The following is a 19,114-nucleotide window of genomic DNA, read 5'->3' on the forward strand; positions in this document are numbered from 1 at the left end:
AAAAAAAAAAAAAAAAAAAAAAAAAAAAAAAAAAAAAAAAAAAAAAAAAAACTTATATTATTTAGTAAATATTTAAAAACCATACTAACTCAGTCTATCCAATCCCATCGGTTTTTTTTTTTAAGATTGTGTTGAATTTTAAAAAAATAGAAAAATTTGGATCCGTTTGCAGGTTGATAATTTTTGTATTTAGGTCAACCCAACTGACCTAAAAATAGAATTACAGTCCAATTCTACTATGCCCTCTCTTAAGAATATTTTTTTGTTTCTAATGATTCAATGTGATTGTGAATATATGAAATTTTAATTATTAATGTAACATGTACTTTGAATAAATAAAAAAATTTAAACTAATTTATTAAAAAATCAACGTGCAGCACAACCAACCAAGATTATCAGTAAATTCTATCTAAGTCACTGGAGTTATCAACCCGACCAACTCCAACCTGTGTATACCTTTGAGTATCGAATTTGTTTGGTAATTTAGCCAAATTAAAAGGTAAAGTTACGATGATTTTAGAGTAACATAGACTATCATTCAAGAATTGAAAAGGAAATTGGGAAATTGTACCATCGCAATAACTGGTTTCGGAAGACGACGAACCTGGACCTAAACAAGGATTAAGGAAGTAAATCAACATCCAAAAGTGGCAAAAAAAAAAAAAAAAAAAATCGAACGACATGTCGATACCTGTAAATCCAAAACATTGAGACGACCAAAATCTTCAAAATCAGAATAACCATCGTTCTTCCTCAAAGCCTGATCTCCTCCACTGCAAAACGCCTCTGTTCCCTACGAAGATATTAATTGAAAAACTGGTGTTAATTAACTCTTAATTACAAGTAATAATCCACAAGAACTGAAGAAAATTACCTTTCCGGTAAGAATAATGACTCCGATTGAACTATCGTCTCTGGCATCGTTAAATGCACGAATGAGCTCTTTAATCGTCTGCGGCCGGAAAGCATTTCTCCTCTCCGGTCGATTGATCGTAATCTAAAATTAGGGCACAGAAAATTACAAAGGTAAAAAATAAAAACACAGCGATTGAATTCCCTAATTTGGAGTTCGATTAAACCTTCGCAATGGCTTCTCCAACGGCCTTCTCGTAGATGATGTCGATGAATTCCTTACCGGAGTTGTCGTCGGCGATGCTCCAAACGACAGGGTGAGTCGAGACAGCGCCGTGCTTGCGGTGGTAGTTGTCGTCGATTGAGGCGGCGGATAGGCGGATAGAGTCAGGATTTGGAGTTCGTGGAATCGGAATGAGATGGCCGGAAATGGAAGCCACTCTCCTTCTCATCGTGTTCTTCAGGTCATTCTCCGCCATTGTTGAACTGGAATCGGAGATGAGGAAGAAGAAGAGTCCAAGGGAACTAAAGATGAGTTCAGTTGAGGGGATCGGCTCGATAGGCTGATGGGCTATTGGATAAGATAGGGTACACCCGCTTATATTGTGTAACTATCAGTTGGGGAAGAAGATGAAGAATATTAAAATATTATTTTAGTCTATTTAATTTACTTATTTATTTTTTAAAAAATTAACCATAAATGATCTGAGTCATTTGGTCTCCTATAATTAAATTTAAATATTTATAAGTATCGTGATTAAAATATATGGACCAAGAGTTATATTTTTTAAATATTTATAAGTATAATGATTAAAATATATGGACCCAGAATTATATTTTTATTTTAATAATTAAGAATCATATTGACCTTCGAAATATAGTAATTATACATTAATTTATGTAATTATTGTCATCAAACCTAAACATTATTGAAAATATAGATGGGAGGGTTAAATTAAATGGAGACGGTCAGAATTGATTTTTATTTTAGTCCTTATAGTTTCAAGTTTTTTTATTTTAGTCCTTGTAGTTTCAAATTTTTGTATTTTCGCCCTTTTAAGTTGTTCAAATTCAACTTATATTTTATTTTGTCAAATAAATTTAAATGTTTTTGGCATGGTCAAATAATATTTTATTATGTAATAAGCATTTGACATGTGAGTATTTTGTAATATTTATAATGGAACAAGATGTAAAGTTTAATTTTATATATAATAATTCTATTAATTTAAAAAATCTTAAATTTTAAACTCTTTTTAGTAAATTTTTTAATTTTAAAATGCTTCCAACTCTGACCACTTTCATTTAACTTGTTTATTCATTTTTTCTTAAAGGGACTGAGAGGTTCTTCCACTTTGCTTTAAAAGGAAGTATTTTGGTTCTGCTGAATTTATATCTAAATTGTATGGATGGAGGATCACGATGTAATCTAGTCCCTCCTCTAATTCAAACTACGTATCTATCCATTAGAGATTGCTGTAATTTTAAAATGAATCTAGAAGTTGATCTCTCGTGACTTTTATTTGATTTGTTTATTTTTTTTTTTAAAGGGACTGAGAGGTTCTTCCACTTTGCTTTAAAAGGAAGTATTTTGGCTCTGCTGAATTTATATCTAGATTGTATGGATGGAGGATCACGATGTAATCTAGTCCCTCCTCTAATTCAAACTATGTATCTATCCATTAGAGATTGCTGTAATTTTAAAATGAATCTAGAAGTTGATCTCTCGTGACTTTTATTTGATTTGTTTATTCATTTTCTTAAAAAGGACTAAGGGTTCTTCTATTTTGCCAAGTGTTGGAAGTGTTTTGACTCTATTGAATTTATACACACATATCTACTTGAAATTCGTAAATATTTTTAGAATTGAGATACTTATTCTATCCATTTCATCCAGATAAACAAGATGTATCTTATAATAACTGTTTTTACCCTAAAATCTATAAGAGATTATTTGTAAAATATATTTTCTTTCAATTCGTTGGTAACATTCTCTCGGGGGCGGGCGGGATGAAATGATGGAGAGGGAGAAACCAAGATCTCTCAATCCACCCCCTTAAGGACCCAACATCCTCGCTTAAGAATGCTTTGTTTTGCTCTCCAACCAACATGAGATCTCCCAATCCACCCAGCGTCGGGATCTCTCAATCCACCCCTCTTGAGAACCCAATGTCCTCATTCAAGAATGCTTCGTTTCGCTCTCCAACCAATGTGAGATCTCTCAATTCATACCTGCTCATTGTGCTCTCCAACCAATGTGGAATCTCTCAATCCACGCCCCTTGAGGACCAGCATCGGGTCTCCAATCCACCTCCCTTGAAAACCCAACTTCCTCGCTCAGGAGTGTTTCGTTCCGCTCTCAAACAAATGTGAGATCTCTCAATCCACTCTTGTGTTGGTGTTAATATAACACATGCGGAAGCAATTTGGATCTTAGGCACTTTTAGAACATCAATTATTGTAAATTACTAGCATGTTCATAAGTATTAAAACTTAATGAGTTTAAATACTAACCTTTTGTAGTTCAAACTCCTTTTGCCTCACGAACCGGTTTCGAACCACCACTAGTGTCTTCTCCACTATCCTCTGGCCTTAGAACGGGATTGTGGAATCCGGTGAGTGACTAAATTTGGGAGGAATTTTGTATATGTGAAAGAGAGTGTTTGTGAGAAGTTTCAAGGTTTTTCATCAAGATGAAGAATCCCCTCCAAGTATCATGATCACTCTATTTAAAAAGTCAAATTTGCATGTTCATGCAAACTTGAGGTCACCAAATTTTGACACTTAAAATTCCACTCAAATGTTTGGGATTATGTGGCAAGCATGCATGTTTGAGTTAACCAAATTTTGACACTCAAAATTCCACTCAAACTCGTGGGGTTTATTTGGCAAACATGCAAGTTTGGTTAAACCAAATTTTGACACCTCAAAATTCCACTAACATGGATTTTTCCATTTCTTCATTTTAATTCAACAATTAATTTGAATAATGAATTTCAAATTAAAGTAACATTAAATGATTAATTAAACTATTTAATTAATATTTAATATTAATTCAAATGTCAATCCTAATCAATTCCGACACATAATTGATTAAGATATTTAAATCTTATTTAAATATCTCAGATTCTCTCTTTTCGTTTAATTCGTAAATAAAACAAAATTACGGTTAAATATATCGTATATATGTAACGCATATTCCCTAATTTGAATTCGAACACTTCGAACTCACTCGTCACACTGTTCTATGGTTTAGTCCGATATGAGCTAGCAGAGGGACCTAATGGACCTATAGATCATGGGCTCCAACGATCCAAGATTAACCGATTAAACTCATTAACCTGGTTAACCAACATTCGCTAACTACTAGGACACTCCACTATAGCCTAGTAGTTGCACTCCCCTCACTATAGATATATTTCTGTTCATCTGATATAACCATGATTAGTAAGTCGATCCTTCACAGGTTGTTCGTAACTAGAGCTGGGTCAATTTACCGTTTTACCCCTGAAGTTACTTCTTGTTCCTTATGTCTCACTGATCCTCTAATGAATAATTGGTTTGTGGTCCAACCAGTAAACCAAATCCCTCTCAGGCCAATGAGAGGGTGGAGCCCCTTGTTCAAGACCTGGAGTCAGTGCTTAAGGGAACTACCTTTCTTCTATCCCTAAAAGTGGGTAGGAGTGAATTCCGTCTTGCACCCCACGTCCCCAGCCATTCACCCAGTCTTACCCCTGAAATGGGAGGCCTGTTGAGTCGGCGAACTAGAGTCACTCTCACCCATGCAAATCTAAGGATAATTCCGAATAAACATGAGTTCATGGTTAGCTCAGGATTAAAATCGAGTTACCTAGGTTATCGAATGAAAAGAAAATCAGTCTCAACAGTAAACGACTTTATAAAGTGAGAGTGGTTTTCTTCATGGTCCGATCTTATGCAATACTCATTGCATAGGACGCCCCCACTCACATGTCTCCACATGCACAATTTAGTGATCACATTGTTTATATCATATACAAAAGTGGGCCGCATCCATAGTGTCCCCAGAATAAGGTACTCAGCTTTATCCTTATACTATAGATCATTTTGACTATATACTTGAGCTTGATCCACTCTTATATCTCTACATATAGTTCAAGTAATCATACTATAGCCAGAGTGTTCTTAGTTTATTGGATTTAGATTAATGATCGTAAAGTTCACTTTATTCAATAACAATTTTTACTGAATAAACATCAATAATAACTTTATTGAAAATAGAATATATCTTTGTTACCATGAGTTTTAGGACATAAAACCCAACATCTTGCTCGTTCCTCTCTCCAACCAATGTGAGATCTCACAAATCACCCCCCACTCGTTCCGCTCTCTAACCATTATAGAATCTCTTAATCCACCCCCTTGGAAACCAACGCCCTCGCTGGCAGACCGTCCCGTGACTGGCTCTGATACCATTATGAAATAGTTCAAGTCTACCGTTAACAGTTATTATCGGTTCTGACCGGTCATGTATTGTCACGACCTAACAAATTTAAAAGGCCAGGAGAGGTTTTCCCACCTATAAGAAATGGTTAGTTCGTTCTATGTTGGTCTCTCCAACATAATTATAGTTAAATAGGTGTTTCCGGTGAAGGATGCAGTTGGATTTTGAATAGTGGGATTTGCAATCTGCCGCCACCGCTCGGAGGGAAAACAGGGGCTTGCCTTGCAGACTTGGTCAAATGTTAGCCGTCGAGGTAAGTCTATAGCTCCCCTTGCTCATCTCCGCCTCTTTAATGCTATTTCACTAGAATTTCTTATTTGCGCTTTGTTTCTTCTAAATTCAGTACTATGTTTGAATGCTATGTATTCGTAATCTTTTTGGACTATCGAGGTTAATTTGAGGTATGTTTGATAATGCTACTGCTGATGATCGATTATGCACCGAGGTTCCGTTGTGTAGACCTAGTATCTGTGTGATAATTTTTCAACGGTTGCTTCACTTGGTAGTGGATGCATAGAAGATCCTCTATCCGCTAGATGCGTTTCTTATGGTTTTCCTACTTATTTTCCGTTGTTGTCATGAAGATCGACAAGTTCATTTAGGAGAAGTCCAATATATTCTCTAGATTTGTTCCTTCAAAAAATTCAAATACGATTGGTTCCTCGGAGATGTTCTATGGAGCTAGTTTGGGCAAGAGAAATCTCTTTATAGATTAGTCGGGTGGAACATGGCAAGGAGTGGATCCTGATACTCAGGAATCAAATAAAACTATCCTAGGAGATGTTTGATCCAGTTTCAAATTTGGAAGAAGTGTGTGATAATTTCAGAATTATTAGTCTTAGTTGGTCAGGGTGTTCTTCTGGATCGTAGGTATGATTCTATTTCTCATGGGCGTGATTGACTGATATAACCTAATGAGTTAACAAGTTTTCTTTGGTAACAACATGTCTGTATCTCAATGGGCTGAACTAAAACTTTTACAGAACAAGTTTATTTGCCACAAGTACTAAAATGTAGAAGCATAAGGTCTTGGTGTGTAAAGGGGTTGGAAAATCATGCCAACCACACATGTGAATACACCAATAAATATAGACTTTACACTCCACATGAATCAAAATCATTCTGAATTTTGTTGGTTGATGGCTTCCCAATTTGTAAACAATCAATTGGGGGGACAGTAGGAGTTCTCAACTCTCCAAAAGTTTGCCAGCAGAAGGCTCCATATAAATGATAGAGTTCTTGCAGTGGTTTGAGGTCTATTGCAGTTAGTGATATATCTGTACATGGCAGATTATCACTACAGGCAAAGTGTACTGGCTTTACTGTGTAAGTACCTCTTATTCTTTCGTAGTTTATTCCTGATAGAGCCACAGCCGAAGTTTGGTTTGAGCATTTCTCTTTATCACAGTAGAATTGGTCTATAACTATTGGTATCTTAACCTCAGAAACTTGAATATTTGAGAAGAGGACTCCTTGTACAACACCTAATCCACCCTGCAGATGCACAGTCTGGAATCAATTTTTGAGAGAGCTGGTTTGATCTTACAGTGCATGTTGCTTATAGGTTTCTATCTTCCTTAAGTTTCATGTATAGATAACAAACTAATGCAAAATAAAGCATTTACTTAACTGATCAAGACTAGCACTATTGGTGAGTTAGTTCTAAAGACGAATTGTGCTTGCCTGCCATGTTTTAATTCTGACACCATTCATTGTGTTATGCATAATTACATCCCGAACGGTAATGTTAGAAACACAAGCCTTTGTGTTGTCCTTCCCCAGACTTCCAATGCTGATTCCATGTCCTGGCCCACAATTGATATTGTGTACGTACACATTTGAGCAACCAGTTTGTATTGAAATACAGTCGTCACCTGTGTGTAAGATTAAAGTTAGCTGTCAGTTTTCATCCAATGTATGTCACTGCCAGGATTTTGTTTCTTTATTGGGGGTGACATAGATTGGAATTCTGTAGATGAATTCCATCAGTATGGTCGAAATTACAACAAGAGGCAAAAATAATGATTCTAGGCAAAGTAATTCATACCACAAGAGAGAGTGGTGTTGTGGATTAGCACATCCTTGGAATTCTGTAGATGAATTCCATCAGTATTGGGACTGTCACTTGGAGACGAGACACTAAAATCATGAACCAAGACACCAATGCAATTGTCGAATTTGAGGTGGCATTGAGGACTGTTTTGAATTGTTATGCCAGTGACGGTAACGTTAAAACTTCCATAAAACCTCAGAGCCTGTACAACAAAAGAACAGAGCCGTGTCAAGGGATGTTTCACAAACAATGAAACGAGCTCTATGTCGCTTACAGTTGGCTTGATCCTCGGCATCTTTCCAACAAGCTCACTTCTTGCCTGCCATAGGTTTCAGTATGAATTTAGAGAAAATGCTGCAGAGAATTTATAGATGCCATAATGTGGGGTGTGATAGTCAGTTACCGGGGCTGGTGGCTTTTCTTGTACAGAGCTGTTGAGTGGGATGAGTAGTTTGAATTCATGGTCAATGGTATCATCAAAGGATGAAACTTGCCACCATACTGAACCCCTTCCATCAATAATTCCATTTCCTTGAATGGTGAGTCCCATCAACTTTGTGAACTGTAGCCATTGGAATAGGCCTCTTCCCCAAACTTTGAAGTCCGTCGGTGCAATGATTTTCCCATCCAACTTATATTAGAATGAAAAAAAAAAAAAAAAAATACAAACAAGCTAATGTCAAGTCCTCTATTTTCTTTTATAATCAAGGATCCGTAGCACTGATGCAAAATGCCTGGTGTAAAGGTTAGGTACCTGGAATACAATATTGGGTTGGCAGTACGGACCAGAGAAGGAGATGGGGCCTACTAAAAAGACGTACTTTGATGGGACAATGAAGGTTGATGCTGTCACCTTGCAAGTGGCTGTCCATGTATCCTGAAATGCCTGCAATGCACATGATTATTTTACTGTTTCTCTTGTTTACTGTTAGTTTTCTGGATGCTGTCTACCCACCCAATTGTTCTTGCTAAAATCCTTTCCAACTGCTATAACGAGATTCCGCTTTCCGGGCCCACACCCTCCTTTTACATTCCCCTTCTCCGTAAAATACCATTTCTATTCACGTACATCACTCACACAGTACTCATGTGTAATTGTAAGTTCATAACTATTTTAGTGTGTACCTTGGTGTCATCAGTTTTTCCATCGCCCCTAGCTCCAAAATCGAGCACGTTAAACATGGAAGAACGACTGCCTTTCTGGGGCGGCGGGCTGCGAGAGACATCTGGTTTCGGCATTTTACGAGATGGTGGCTTTGTCTTTGATGCACCACCATGGTGGTTGCCTTTGTGAGCGCCACCGTGATTGTGAGTCTTCCCTTTCTTGGAGGAGAGAGCAGGCAAGGCCTCTCTGTTTTGCCTCCAATGTTTTCCTGTGGCTCTTCCATGGCAGCCCTCAGAGCTAAAAGACCAAACAAGAAATGCCACCGCTAACATAAATGTGAGCCCTCTGAAACTTGGCCCTTTCATTTTCACATACATTTGAGAGAAAAGAAGAAAGAAAGAAGACAAGTTTTAGCTTAGTTTAGAGAAACAAATCAGATGGGGCTGTTTAAATAGGCAAAGGGACTTCAAAGCTAGGGTCAATCAATCCATACATGGAACACCAACGCAGAGAAGTGTGAGATCTCACATCAGTTGAAGATGGGAACAAAACATTGCTCATTAGGGTGTTGAGAACTCTCTCTAGTAGATGTGTTTTAAAACCTCGAGGAAAAGTTCGGAAGAAAAAACAAAAATAGACAATATTTACTAGTGGCGGACTTCGGTTACAAGAAGTCAAGACTATCATTTTGAGTATTTTAAACTAACTACTACCCAAGTTCCATGAATTTGGCCACGTGTCCACGAAGTAGCCATAGACCTTTACTTATTTACTCACCGAACTCTAGATAAAATATTCAAGTTTCAGTACTTATGACACACACGCACAACGTCGTATAACTATAACCAGTGACAGACGTATGAAGATTAGCCAAGATTCTTTTGTACATTTGTCCTACCCGGTTGTCTTATTCACCATCAGGATGTGGCTGGTTTATCTGTAATATTTGGAAGCTAAATGATTAAGTAAGCATATAATTGAGGAGTTTTGAAGATAAAAGAGGAAAGCGGGACACGTGATGTATGGGTCTGTATAGGTGAAAGAATGAAAGGTTGGCGGTGAAATATTTGAGCTCATAATAGTCACATGCAGCAGTTATCACGGGCCAATCTTCTCTCTGCCAACTTCCCACTACGTAATAGGACTCCTTCCCCACAAAAAGTTATTCCTTGAGGTCGACTCATAATAATGGGTAAGACGTGAATTCTAGAATATGTCCAATTATTAACGCATATAACAATTTAAGTTCATTCTGAGTAGATATTGTCTTTATTTTACTTTTCTTTTCAACCTTCTCATGGTTTTTAAAATACGTTTGTCAGGGAGAAGTTTTCACCCTTATAAAGAATACTTTGGGGCCCAACGCCCTCGCTGGTACTTGCTCTCCTCTTCCGTCATGTGGGATCTCACAATACACTTTCTTTGAGACCCAACGTTTTTGCTGGCACTTGTTTTCCTCTCTAGTTAATGTGGGATCTCACTATTCACCTCTTTTGAGGCTCAGTATCTTCGCTAGCATTCATTCCTCTCAAATCAATGTGGAATCTCACGAATAGTTAAAGGAGAGAGAGAAACAGGGAAGTACATTGGCACGCTTAATTGTTTATAGATGGCCTGGCCTACGTTTGGTTGTCGTTTTTGCTATTTGCTCCTTCAATTTTTCTTTGATGCTTTTGCTGTGCCTCTTAACTGGGCCTTCTCCTCCTCCTGTTGCTATTGTCTTTGCCTTGGTTGGTTGTTTTGTTTGGGTGAAAATGACATGAAATGGAAAAATGGGAAGAAATAGTTGATTTTAAAAAGGTTGGTGCGACTGTGAGTATTTAAAGCTCTTTGGATGCATACATATCTGTGTGGCTAGCTAGGCTCCTGAATCTTGTTGTCTTTACGTCTGTCTAATTCTTTTATTGACTTCCCCAATTCTCTCCTTTCTAGCCCTCTGTTAACAACTACCAAATATGCTTTTTAAGTAATTCTCAGGTATTTAAGGTTCTCCGTATCATTAAATTATTGTTTGCCCATTTAAGACATTAATTATATCAATATATGTTATTATTTACACTTGAAATACAACTATTAATAAAATATAATATGATGAGGTGTTAAACTTTTATTATAAATCTGTAACATGTTTTTTTATGACAGAATGTAATTGAAAAAAAAATGAAATAAATAGGTACTATCTAATACATATAGGCAATTATATATAGCCTAAATTTCCTGATCATTTAAAAATGTTTTTCCCATTAAAATGAAATGATATTCAAACAAATAAGCTCGCACTTTTTTTCTTTCTTCTCATCAATTTTGTTTCTTCACTCATGTTCTATTGATAACTTTTCTTAAAAAATCATTCTTTATCTTTAAAACGTTTTTTTCCTTGACACTTTAAAACTTTTAAATTTCGTTAGAAATTAAAATTCTAAAAGATGCCCAAAATTCAAAAGCTTGTATTAAATCACATCATTATTAACCTGTCTAATTTTTTAATTAAAACATGATATTGTCTGTTGGTTAGAGCCTTCTCGTGAACTCCATAAATATAATAACTATGCCTACATCACTCTTTTATTCCCTTATCTTCCATGCACACCATTCTATATTTGCTTTTTATGTTTCCATATTTATGTGTTTAATCATTTTAATAATTAAGGACATTAGATAAATATATTTAAGATAATTTTTATAATTTACCCATCTTATTATTGTACATGTGGTTAAAAAAGCCTTATTCCCAGACACGCCCTTACTATTATCACCTACATATATGTCCCAACTCGATTTTGATTCCTCGCCTTTAGATATGGCTCTTCCGTCCCTACAATTTCTGTCTTTATTCCACGCAAAAAGGCACTTTCTTTTGCCAAGCCTCACGGATCCGTTTGTGAGCCACTTTGTCTTGTTCCATGACACTTCTACTGTACGCCTTCTTTCGCTTTCAAGAAGTTGATATCCTACCAGAAACTGCTCTGTTTTTATTTTTTATTTCTGAAAGGAATGCTCGAGTTCCATCTGTTTTCTGGGTGCCCACGTTACTGATGAACACAACTCTGTGTGACAAACCCTTCCACTTTTTATTAACATCAATCGAAAGACACTCTTTTATATAATATTACTGCATTTTGTGTTTTGGATTTCTTTTTCGATGAAAACCTAAATAGGGTGGATTAGTATTTATGGCAGAAAATATCTAGATATCTTTATTTTAAAATACCTGAATCATTTTTTTGATTCAAAAAATAAATATACAATGGCTCAGGAGGCCCTATTGGACTAGTAATGATATTTTAACCGTTACTCCTCCATTAACACCGGCCCTTCTTCCTCAATCTTCCCCTTTCGTTTCTCACTATTGTCCACTAATCCCCATCTACGTATTTGTGTGTATTATATATAGTTAGAACTAGAAGGCCATAAACCATATGCAATGAACTCTGGTATTAAAAAACCATTACTATAAATTCAAAATATGTGTACTTTCTTCAAGAAATATTACAATCATTTACTTAATAGTCTATATTTCTATTTAGATTCCAAAAGGGTAGGTATAATTGTGTGTGCTATGTATATATGCTACAAATATTTTCTGAGTTTAGTTTAGATGGACAGGACATGAAGGTCAGAGCTCAGTGTGAACTATGTGCCGCTCAGTAGGGAGTTGCACTGCCTCCAGCTCCGGAACTTGGGTCTCATCTGAAGCTGCAATGTCATTGTCGCTGGAACTTAAGCAGTCTGCTGATGGATGCACCACGCCATATCCAAAGCCTTGAGCGGCGTGGCAGTAGGTCTCCACTGTTCCATCCGTCTTCTCCAAATTGACATTGCTTAGAATTATGTTGCTGCATGGAAAGCTGTCGCTGCAGGCGAACTTCATCGCGTTCTTGCTCGTTGTGGTTCCACTTATGTTCCGGTACATGATTTGGCTTATTTTCACGGCAGATGCCTGACAGAAAATAGTGTATTGGACTCCATGATGGACAATGGACAAACTAAATTCTGCATTTTGAGGGTAGTACCTGAGGTTCACAAGTAGTATGGTCACAGTAGAACTGATCGATGATAATGGGGTTCTCAACATTTTCCATTCTCACATTTTCGAACCGAACGGCGCGAACATATCCCGAACCTCCCTGTACCATATGCACAGACAGAGTTTCCCCTTGTTCTTGGTAAAAGTAAGTACCAACATGGTGGTTAAAGATGTGATTCTAACCTGCCAGGTCTTGATTCTAACACCATTTGTTGTCTCTCTGAGGAAGGCTGTGTCTAACACCACCTTTGTTACAATACCAGTGGAGTTGTCTTTCCCTAAACTTCCAATGCTAAGGAACACAAACAAAAAGAGAAAGGAATTCTAAGACATTGATATGGTTTTGGTGCTTGGAATAAATGCAAACATTTGCAGATACCTGATCCCATGTCCTGGTCCACATGATATTCTCTTCATCTTGATGCCAGAGCTAGCATTGACAATGGAGATGCAGTCATCACCTGCATATAACCTGTTAGAGGGTGAAATAGTGGTGTTAAAGGTAGCATGATGAATGTCAGAATGAAGAAAACCTGTTGAAATCTTGCAGTTTTCAACTACGACATTAGTTGATTGCGTGATGTGGATCCCGTCGGTGTTGGGGCTATCTCCTGGAGCTGACACTCTTACCTCCGAAACTCGAACAGTTTTCGACCGCGCAATGATGAAATGCATCTGTTGGCTGTTCTGAATGGTAAGGCCTTTTACTCTTATATTTGAACTCGAATCTATGGTTAATGCCTGCAAGAAATCCCTCAAATCAGAATGTGAGGAAAATCGTGGTTTTCACTAAGAGGAAAGTAGTTTTGTTCTTACTGTTGGTGCTCCTTTGCAAGGCTGGAAAAAAAAAAAAACAACCAGGAAACCAGAAATGATTAACATTTCAATAACATAGCTAGAGAAACAAGCAAAGAGATGGTTCAAGAATTTACCCTGGACTTGTTCTTTTTACAGGATTCTGCCCACCATTTCTCACCGGAGCCGTCGATAATTCCATCCCCTTGAAAGGTAGCTGCAGTTAGTTTTGTAAACTCCAGCCATTGACGGGGAAGTTTTGGATCCCAATTCTCTGGTTCATCTGGTGCAACTATTGTTCCTTCAATCTGCAATGTCAACTCTTTAACTTTCAACCATGATCTTCCCTCCTTATTTGTTTGGGGGAAAAGAATCCTTATAATCCTATGACTTACCTGGATTACCATACCATGTTTGCATGGCCCTTTAAACTTAGTTGCATTCACCAGATATCTCCCTTCTTTTGGCACCAAAAGAACTGAATTTGAAGAGCTGCAAGCAGTCTCCCATGCCTTCCTGAAAGCCTGATTGCAAAATAAACACTTCAGTTCAGTATTGTCTCTGCAAAATCCATATTTCCGAACAGAAATATCTATGTACCATAGTGTCATCTGTAACTCCATCTCCAACCGCGTCAAAACTATCCACATTTATCAGAATCTTGCTCCCGTGCTCACTTCTCCACGCCGGGACCGCATATGTGTCCACCGCACTGTCGTCCTCTTCTTCAATGTCGAAACTTTCGAGTTCTTTAACCATGTCAATGTCGCCATCAGGCACGATACTCCCTGAAACTCCATAGACAATGATCAGCATACCAAGAAGGGAAAGCAGGAAGAATTTATCCATTTTCAGTCGACTTGGTAGAAGAAATTAGTAGAGTAATTTGTGTTAATACAATGATGCAATGAAAGAGGTTAGAATTTATAAGGGAAAATAAAGTAGCCATTTTAGTGGGCAATATGGCTTTGCTTGAAAGCAGATTAAGGGGAGGTCGCCATTTCCCAATATGCCTACACGTAAAGTAGAAGAGAAAAACTTGAAGTTTCTTTGCTTTACTCTAAAACCAGCACACCAAATTCAACACCGCCATTGAGGCGTTTTGTGTTGTTTCTCCCCCGTCCCTCTCTCTTTGTTTTGGGCTCATTTCACAATTTCTTTTTTCTGAGCAATCTCAACTCTGAAGCTTCTTCTATGCATGGTGAAAATAGTTTCTGTACATTTAAAATGTGGAGAAAAAGTCTCCAAATACTCATAAATAATGACATACAAAACCCAAATGCTTGAACCACATAAAACCCATTCATTGAGTCCTGTGGCAATTGACATGATCGTGTCGGCTGACTTGTGGTAGCATTTATCATTGTGAGATCCTACGTTGGTTGGAGAGTTAGACGAAATATTCTTTATAAGGGTGTGGAAACTTCTCTCTAGCAGCCGCGTTTTAAGGAAAAAGAACAATATCTGCTGGCGGCCATTACTATCGACAAAAATAAATAAAAAAGAATTTAACCCATATTTCTACGTGTATAATCAAGAATTTAGAATTTCCATTCTTTATACTTTATCACGCTATTAAATGAAATCCTACATTTTTCATCCTAGATGAAGCATTTTACATTAGAATATGAACAATACATTTCAATGATTTCATATAGTCTACTGCCTATTCTGATTTTTGTTTTCATTACATGAATTGATCAGTCAGTCACCAGACAAGGAGTTTCCAAAAATAGTGGAGCAAAGCAAACCAGCATCTAAACTTCTTTTGTCCCTTGTGAGAAAAGCCCTTCCTTGCAAGAAACAGCGTCCACAGCTTGGATATTAACATTTACAGAACTGATGGAGCAATCACTGCAATCAAAACAATTTTCAACATGTAGACGCAATGGCTTCTAAAAGTGAATGAACAAAACGCATCTGGGTTTTCTTTGTTGATCTTTGAAAACAGAGGAACATGGACAAACCAGGATTTGTGACCCTTCTGTTCTGCCAATCTGAGGGAATGGTAATATACATAATTGCAAACAAAACGACCCGCATCCTCCGATAATATCACGTTGTAGCTTTTCGCCTTCAACCTCTCTAAGATGGTCGGAGCCGAGCAGGATGTCTTGAAACAATGATTGACAGTAAGTTACATCCCAAGCCTATGATAAAATTCAGAAAAAGGCCAGAGAGAAGTACCTTTCTAATCATTGAGATTTCCCCATCCTCCATGACTATTGGAAGTTTCTGGGTTAAAAAGAACAACAATGAAAGAAAAAAAGGGGAACAAACTGGTTTGGTTCTCACAGATTTTCATTGTTTTTGGTTTTTCTTTTCCTTGTCATTTGTTCTTAATACCATGATCTAATCTTTTCTCTTCAGCAAATAGAAATGATCTGAATTTTGATGAAATGTCTATATATTGTTCTGCTTTTTGTAGACATACAATAACAGCTCAAGAAGTAAGAGAGGAAATCAACCTGAGGCTGCCATCCGAGTTCGTCTGGATAACGAAAAGTAGCTTCGTTTACAGCTTGCCATTCAACAGCAAACCTCGCCGAACCACTATTGACTCCTAAGTGAAGCTGAACAAACATGAACAGATCCTCTCCAGGTTTGAGTATTCATTATTAATCATATCTCAGCTATACACAAACGGAAATTTTGCTACATAGCAGTATATACAAAAATTTTCCTTTGCTGTGTGTGGGGCCTATCTTGATAGGATAGAAATATTAGTAACTGAGGTGGTTTTTAAAATTTACGTAATGAATTCACTAAATCTAGAAGTCCCTATAGATATCTCTACTTTCTCCAATTTATCTTCTTTGCACTATAAAGAACAATTGGCCTAAAGAGAGTTGTGTTAAAAAGAACTGACCCATATGAGTTTGGTAGTTTCTGTGACATTTGAGATGCCAGATTCCAGAACTTTGTAAAGCAGTGGAAGAGCACCATCTCCAGCAACATCAAGAACTGTACAACTTCCAAGAGTGACACCAGCAGGCAATCCTGTTTCTTCGACGAATGCCTTCAAGTTATCGACGATAGCCTCGGTAGGATTTTCAGCAACCCCATGGAACTTCATGGAACTTCTTAAATCCAGTCACATGAATGGTAACCCCACCTGGACCTTCAGAACCCATTTCTTTCTTTCACTTGGGTCTGCAAACAATTCCCAATTTGCTACCAAGTCCCCCCTGTGAAATGCTAAACAACCTCCCTCCCCTGAAAGACCAACCAAAGAGTTAGTCTCTGACATCTCGAAGCGCCGTTTAGACGAAAAATGCTTCTGTCAAGAGATGTTTTGAGTTCTAGCTCGTGATGGATTCAAACCTCTAACTATCTGACATCTTTAGTCGAAGGCATATGTCTTGGAACTACGCTAAAGAAAAACTTAGAGAACCTCCCCGGAAAGACCAACCAAAGAGTTAGTCTCTGACATCTCGAAGCGCCGTTTAGACAAAAAGTGCTTCTGTCAAGAGATGTTTTGAGTTCTAGCTCGTGATGGATTCGAACCTATAACTATCTGACATGTTTAGTTGAAGGCAAATATCTTAGAGCTATGCTAAAACCAATGTTTCAAAGAGAAACTTCCTGGACTTTTTCCTGTTATTGATTCTTAGCTGAATACCAACACCAAGAAAGATTCAAAAACAATGAAAAATCCATCCATTTTTCCTTTATCCATTCAGACAACAGAATGAATCCCAACAATTCAACTAGAAAACATCAAACCAAACTCATGGGGAAGCCCAAAACGTTGACCTAAAGTCAACCCATAACTTTTCATGGAACAACAATCTCGAAACATCAGAAGCTGAACTCAAAATTCAAGAATTCCTTTCCATCACCACCGGAGATCTTTCCAACATCGCTGCCGACAGAAACCTTGAAATTATTTAACCTAAGATACAGAAAATCGGATCCGGAATTGATAAGAAACGATCCGAAGAAGATAACAATAAACAAGCCGTTCGATTAAGAGCTTGAAGCAAGCAAAACCCAACATGGCCGGAGCAGACACGAATTAACCACAAAAACCTCTCTGAAAAAGACGATTCTGGTAGAAGATTGGGAACTCACCTTGGACGCCGGCGCCGGCAACGGAATCTTTTGAGAACTTGAGAGAAGGAGAGAGAGAAAAATTAGCTCAATTGTTAAGCTCTAACCTTCTTCGATAGATTGATAGTTGTAGTTTGGATCTCCACGAACACAACTATTTGGGTTACAATCCTTTTAGTTATAAAAAAAATTTAATTCTTCAGTTAAATTTTTCTTGTAAGAACCATTAGGAAATTCTATACAATAATATATTTCGAAGTATAATGTTAGATTTATTTATGATTGAGTAATATAATTCGTACGATCAAATGGTGCATTATAGCTCTAGAATTTAGAAGAAATTCGAGAGTAAAAAAATCCAAAAACTAAAAGCTTCATACTCAATATTCGAGGATCACTAGAGATTATAGTAAAACTATAATGATGACCGAAAAAAAGATTATGCACCCATATTGTAAATAGAAAAATACCTCAAAGTGGTTTCATTCCTTAGCCATTTTTTTTTGTAGGGATATTTTAATAGCCAAAACCTACCGCTAGTAGATATTTTCGAGTCAAAATAGTTACGTATTGCCGTTAGACTCATGGTTCTAGAACGTGTCTATTAAGGAGATGTTTTCACACCCTTATAACGAATGTTTCATTCCCCTTTTCAACCGATGTGGGATCTCACAATTCACTCCCTTGGAGACCCAGCATCCTCGCTGACACACCGCTCTATGTCTTGCTATACCATTTGTAACAACTCAAGCCCACTACTAGAAAATATTGTCCACTTTGGCACATTCGTATCGACATCAGCTTCACGATTTTAAAACGTGTTTGTTTGGGAAAGGTTTGCACACCCAAAAAATGCTTCATTTTCCTTTCTAACCGACATAGGATCTTACAAGATACAAGTAAAATCTGAGAAAACATCTTAGTGATATTTTTATAAAATAATAAATTCCAAATGGGGTGGTGGCGCAGTTGGCTAGCGCGTAGGTCTCATAGCTAAAGAGTGATCCTGAGGTCGAGAGTTCGAGCCTCTCTCACCCCAGCATATTTTTACTCCATTGTATGGGCTTCTTCTTGGAGGCCCACAGAATTGTAGGCCATGTGTCTCAAGGCCCATGATGACACTTTCTAGATCGTTTAGCCGATATTCTAGAAAAGCAATTTTTTTCTTTTTTCCAAATAAGAAAATGTTTTTATTTGTTGGAATCAAAACAATGAGTCCTCGGAATCCACAGGGCCCGGTTCACCCAAAAAAATTTGTTTTTATTTTTTCAACCATAATAATAATTTTTTAAGAGAAACTTTTATTTAAATAACTTTAAATGTAATTTTTTAAATAGTATATTATAAAATATTTTAATAAAAGTAATAATAATTCATAGAAAAAAAAAAGAAAAAGAAAAATTATAGCGTCCAACCAACGTAATTTCTACTCCTATAGATAATTTTTAGTTCTTGGCCTAGTAAAATTTGAGAAAAGACCGTACTTCTTTCATGGGCTTCTTTGAGGCCCACGAAATTAATGGGCTTCTGGCCTCGTTTGGCTGATATTCTAGAAAAGGACAATTTGTTTTTTTTATAAATAATTAATTCTTGGCACCAAAACGCATCAATGGGGTGGTGGCGCAGTTGGCTAGCGCGTAGGTCTCATAGCTAAAGAGTTATCCTGAGGTCGAGAGTTCGAGCCTCTCTCACCCCAGTGTACTTTTTATTGCATTTTATGGGCTTCTTGGAGGCCCACATAATTAT

The 19,114-nt window shown here is 37.2% G+C and overlaps 3 protein-coding genes, 1 long non-coding RNA gene, 2 other non-coding genes and 1 pseudogene across 8 annotated transcripts in view; 3 read left to right on the forward strand and 4 right to left on the reverse strand.

The window, feature by feature from the left end:
• LOC111458649 (1,4-dihydroxy-2-naphthoyl-CoA synthase, peroxisomal) overlaps positions 1–1,467 on the reverse strand; it is a 2,601-nt gene extending 1,134 nt beyond the window's left edge. Inside the window, exons 1-4 of the mRNA XM_023101409.1 lie at positions 1,080–1,467; positions 875–997; positions 692–793; positions 572–610 (exon numbers count right to left, since the gene is read on the reverse strand). Coding sequence (XP_022957177.1) covers positions 572–610; positions 692–793; positions 875–997; positions 1,080–1,331 — 516 coding nt within the window. The 5' untranslated portion in view covers positions 1,332–1,467. The remainder of the gene's footprint in view (positions 1–571; positions 611–691; positions 794–874; positions 998–1,079) is intronic.
• A 4,819-nt stretch (positions 1,468–6,286) lies between these two features.
• Positions 6,287–8,929, reverse strand: LOC111458446 (polygalacturonase At1g48100-like). Of its 3 annotated transcripts, XM_023101131.1 has the most exons (7): positions 8,514–8,929; positions 8,143–8,274; positions 7,792–8,019; positions 7,663–7,707; positions 7,383–7,590; positions 7,019–7,209; positions 6,287–6,829 (listed from the first exon to the last, which is right to left on the reverse strand). In XM_023101131.1, exons 1-7 carry the CDS (start codon positions 8,868–8,870, stop codon positions 6,431–6,433), a joined length of 1,560 nt encoding a protein of 519 aa, XP_022956899.1. In that variant the 5' UTR covers positions 8,871–8,929; the 3' UTR covers positions 6,287–6,430. The 3 variants fall into 3 exon arrangements, with proteins under 3 accessions (XP_022956899.1, XP_022956897.1, XP_022956900.1); XM_023101129.1 differs by having other exon boundaries at positions 7,383–7,707; XM_023101132.1 differs by having other exon boundaries at positions 6,578–6,829; positions 6,966–7,209; positions 7,383–7,707.
• Positions 8,930–11,925: 2,996 nt separating this feature from the next.
• On the reverse strand, positions 11,926–14,578 carry LOC111458447 (probable polygalacturonase At1g80170). Its single transcript, XM_023101133.1, has 9 exons — positions 13,916–14,578; positions 13,711–13,839; positions 13,453–13,623; positions 13,337–13,357; positions 13,054–13,261; positions 12,900–12,981; positions 12,704–12,812; positions 12,507–12,620; positions 11,926–12,433 (listed from the first exon to the last, which is right to left on the reverse strand). The coding sequence occupies exons 1-9, from the start codon at positions 14,162–14,164 to the stop codon at positions 12,110–12,112; spliced, it is 1,407 nt and encodes a 468-aa protein (XP_022956901.1). The 5' UTR covers positions 14,165–14,578; the 3' UTR covers positions 11,926–12,109.
• Positions 14,579–14,890: 312 nt separating this feature from the next.
• Positions 14,891–17,558, reverse strand: LOC111458451 (annotated as a pseudogene).
• LOC111458455 lies at positions 15,329–16,003 on the forward strand. Its single transcript, XR_002713120.1, has 2 exons — positions 15,329–15,447; positions 15,744–16,003. It is a non-coding gene; the product is annotated as an uncharacterized LOC111458455 (long non-coding RNA).
• Positions 17,559–18,322: 764 nt separating the features above from the next.
• TRNAM-CAU lies at positions 18,323–18,407 on the forward strand. The gene is given in 2 exon segments: positions 18,323–18,360; positions 18,372–18,407. It is a non-coding gene; the product is annotated as a tRNA-Met (tRNA).
• A 572-nt stretch (positions 18,408–18,979) lies between these two features.
• TRNAM-CAU lies at positions 18,980–19,064 on the forward strand. The gene is given in 2 exon segments: positions 18,980–19,017; positions 19,029–19,064. It is a non-coding gene; the product is annotated as a tRNA-Met (tRNA).
• The last annotated feature ends 50 nt before the right edge of the window (positions 19,065–19,114 follow it).

The sequence above is a fragment of the Cucurbita moschata genome, unplaced genomic scaffold (genome assembly GCF_002738365.1).
Source record: "Cucurbita moschata cultivar Rifu unplaced genomic scaffold, Cmos_1.0 Cmo_Scf00021, whole genome shotgun sequence".
In the NCBI taxonomy this organism is placed as follows: domain Eukaryota; kingdom Viridiplantae; phylum Streptophyta; class Magnoliopsida; order Cucurbitales; family Cucurbitaceae; genus Cucurbita; species Cucurbita moschata.

Bases quoted from the DNA above. Each gene is read 5' to 3' on its own strand.
- LOC111458446 (XM_023101129.1), bottom strand. From the start codon at position 8,870: ATGTATGTGAAAATGAAAGGGCCAAGTTTCAGAGGGCTCACATTTATG. The intron at 8,275-8,513 runs GTACACACTAAA...TGTGCATTGCAG, and splicing joins GAAAAACTGATGACACCAAG to GCATTTCAGGATACATGGAC. The intron at 7,210-7,382 runs GTATGAATTACT...TCTTACACACAG, and splicing joins CAACACCACTCTCTCTTGTG to GTGACGACTGTATTTCAATA.
- LOC111458447 (XM_023101133.1), bottom strand. From the start codon at position 14,164: ATGGATAAATTCTTCCTGCTTTCCCTTCTTGGTATGCTGATCATTGTC. The intron at 12,813-12,899 runs GTATCTGCAAAT...TGTGTTCCTTAG, and splicing joins GGACCAGGACATGGGATCAG to CATTGGAAGTTTAGGGAAAG. The intron at 12,621-12,703 runs GTTAGAATCACA...CATATGGTACAG, and splicing joins TTAGAATCAAGACCTGGCAG to GGAGGTTCGGGATATGTTCG.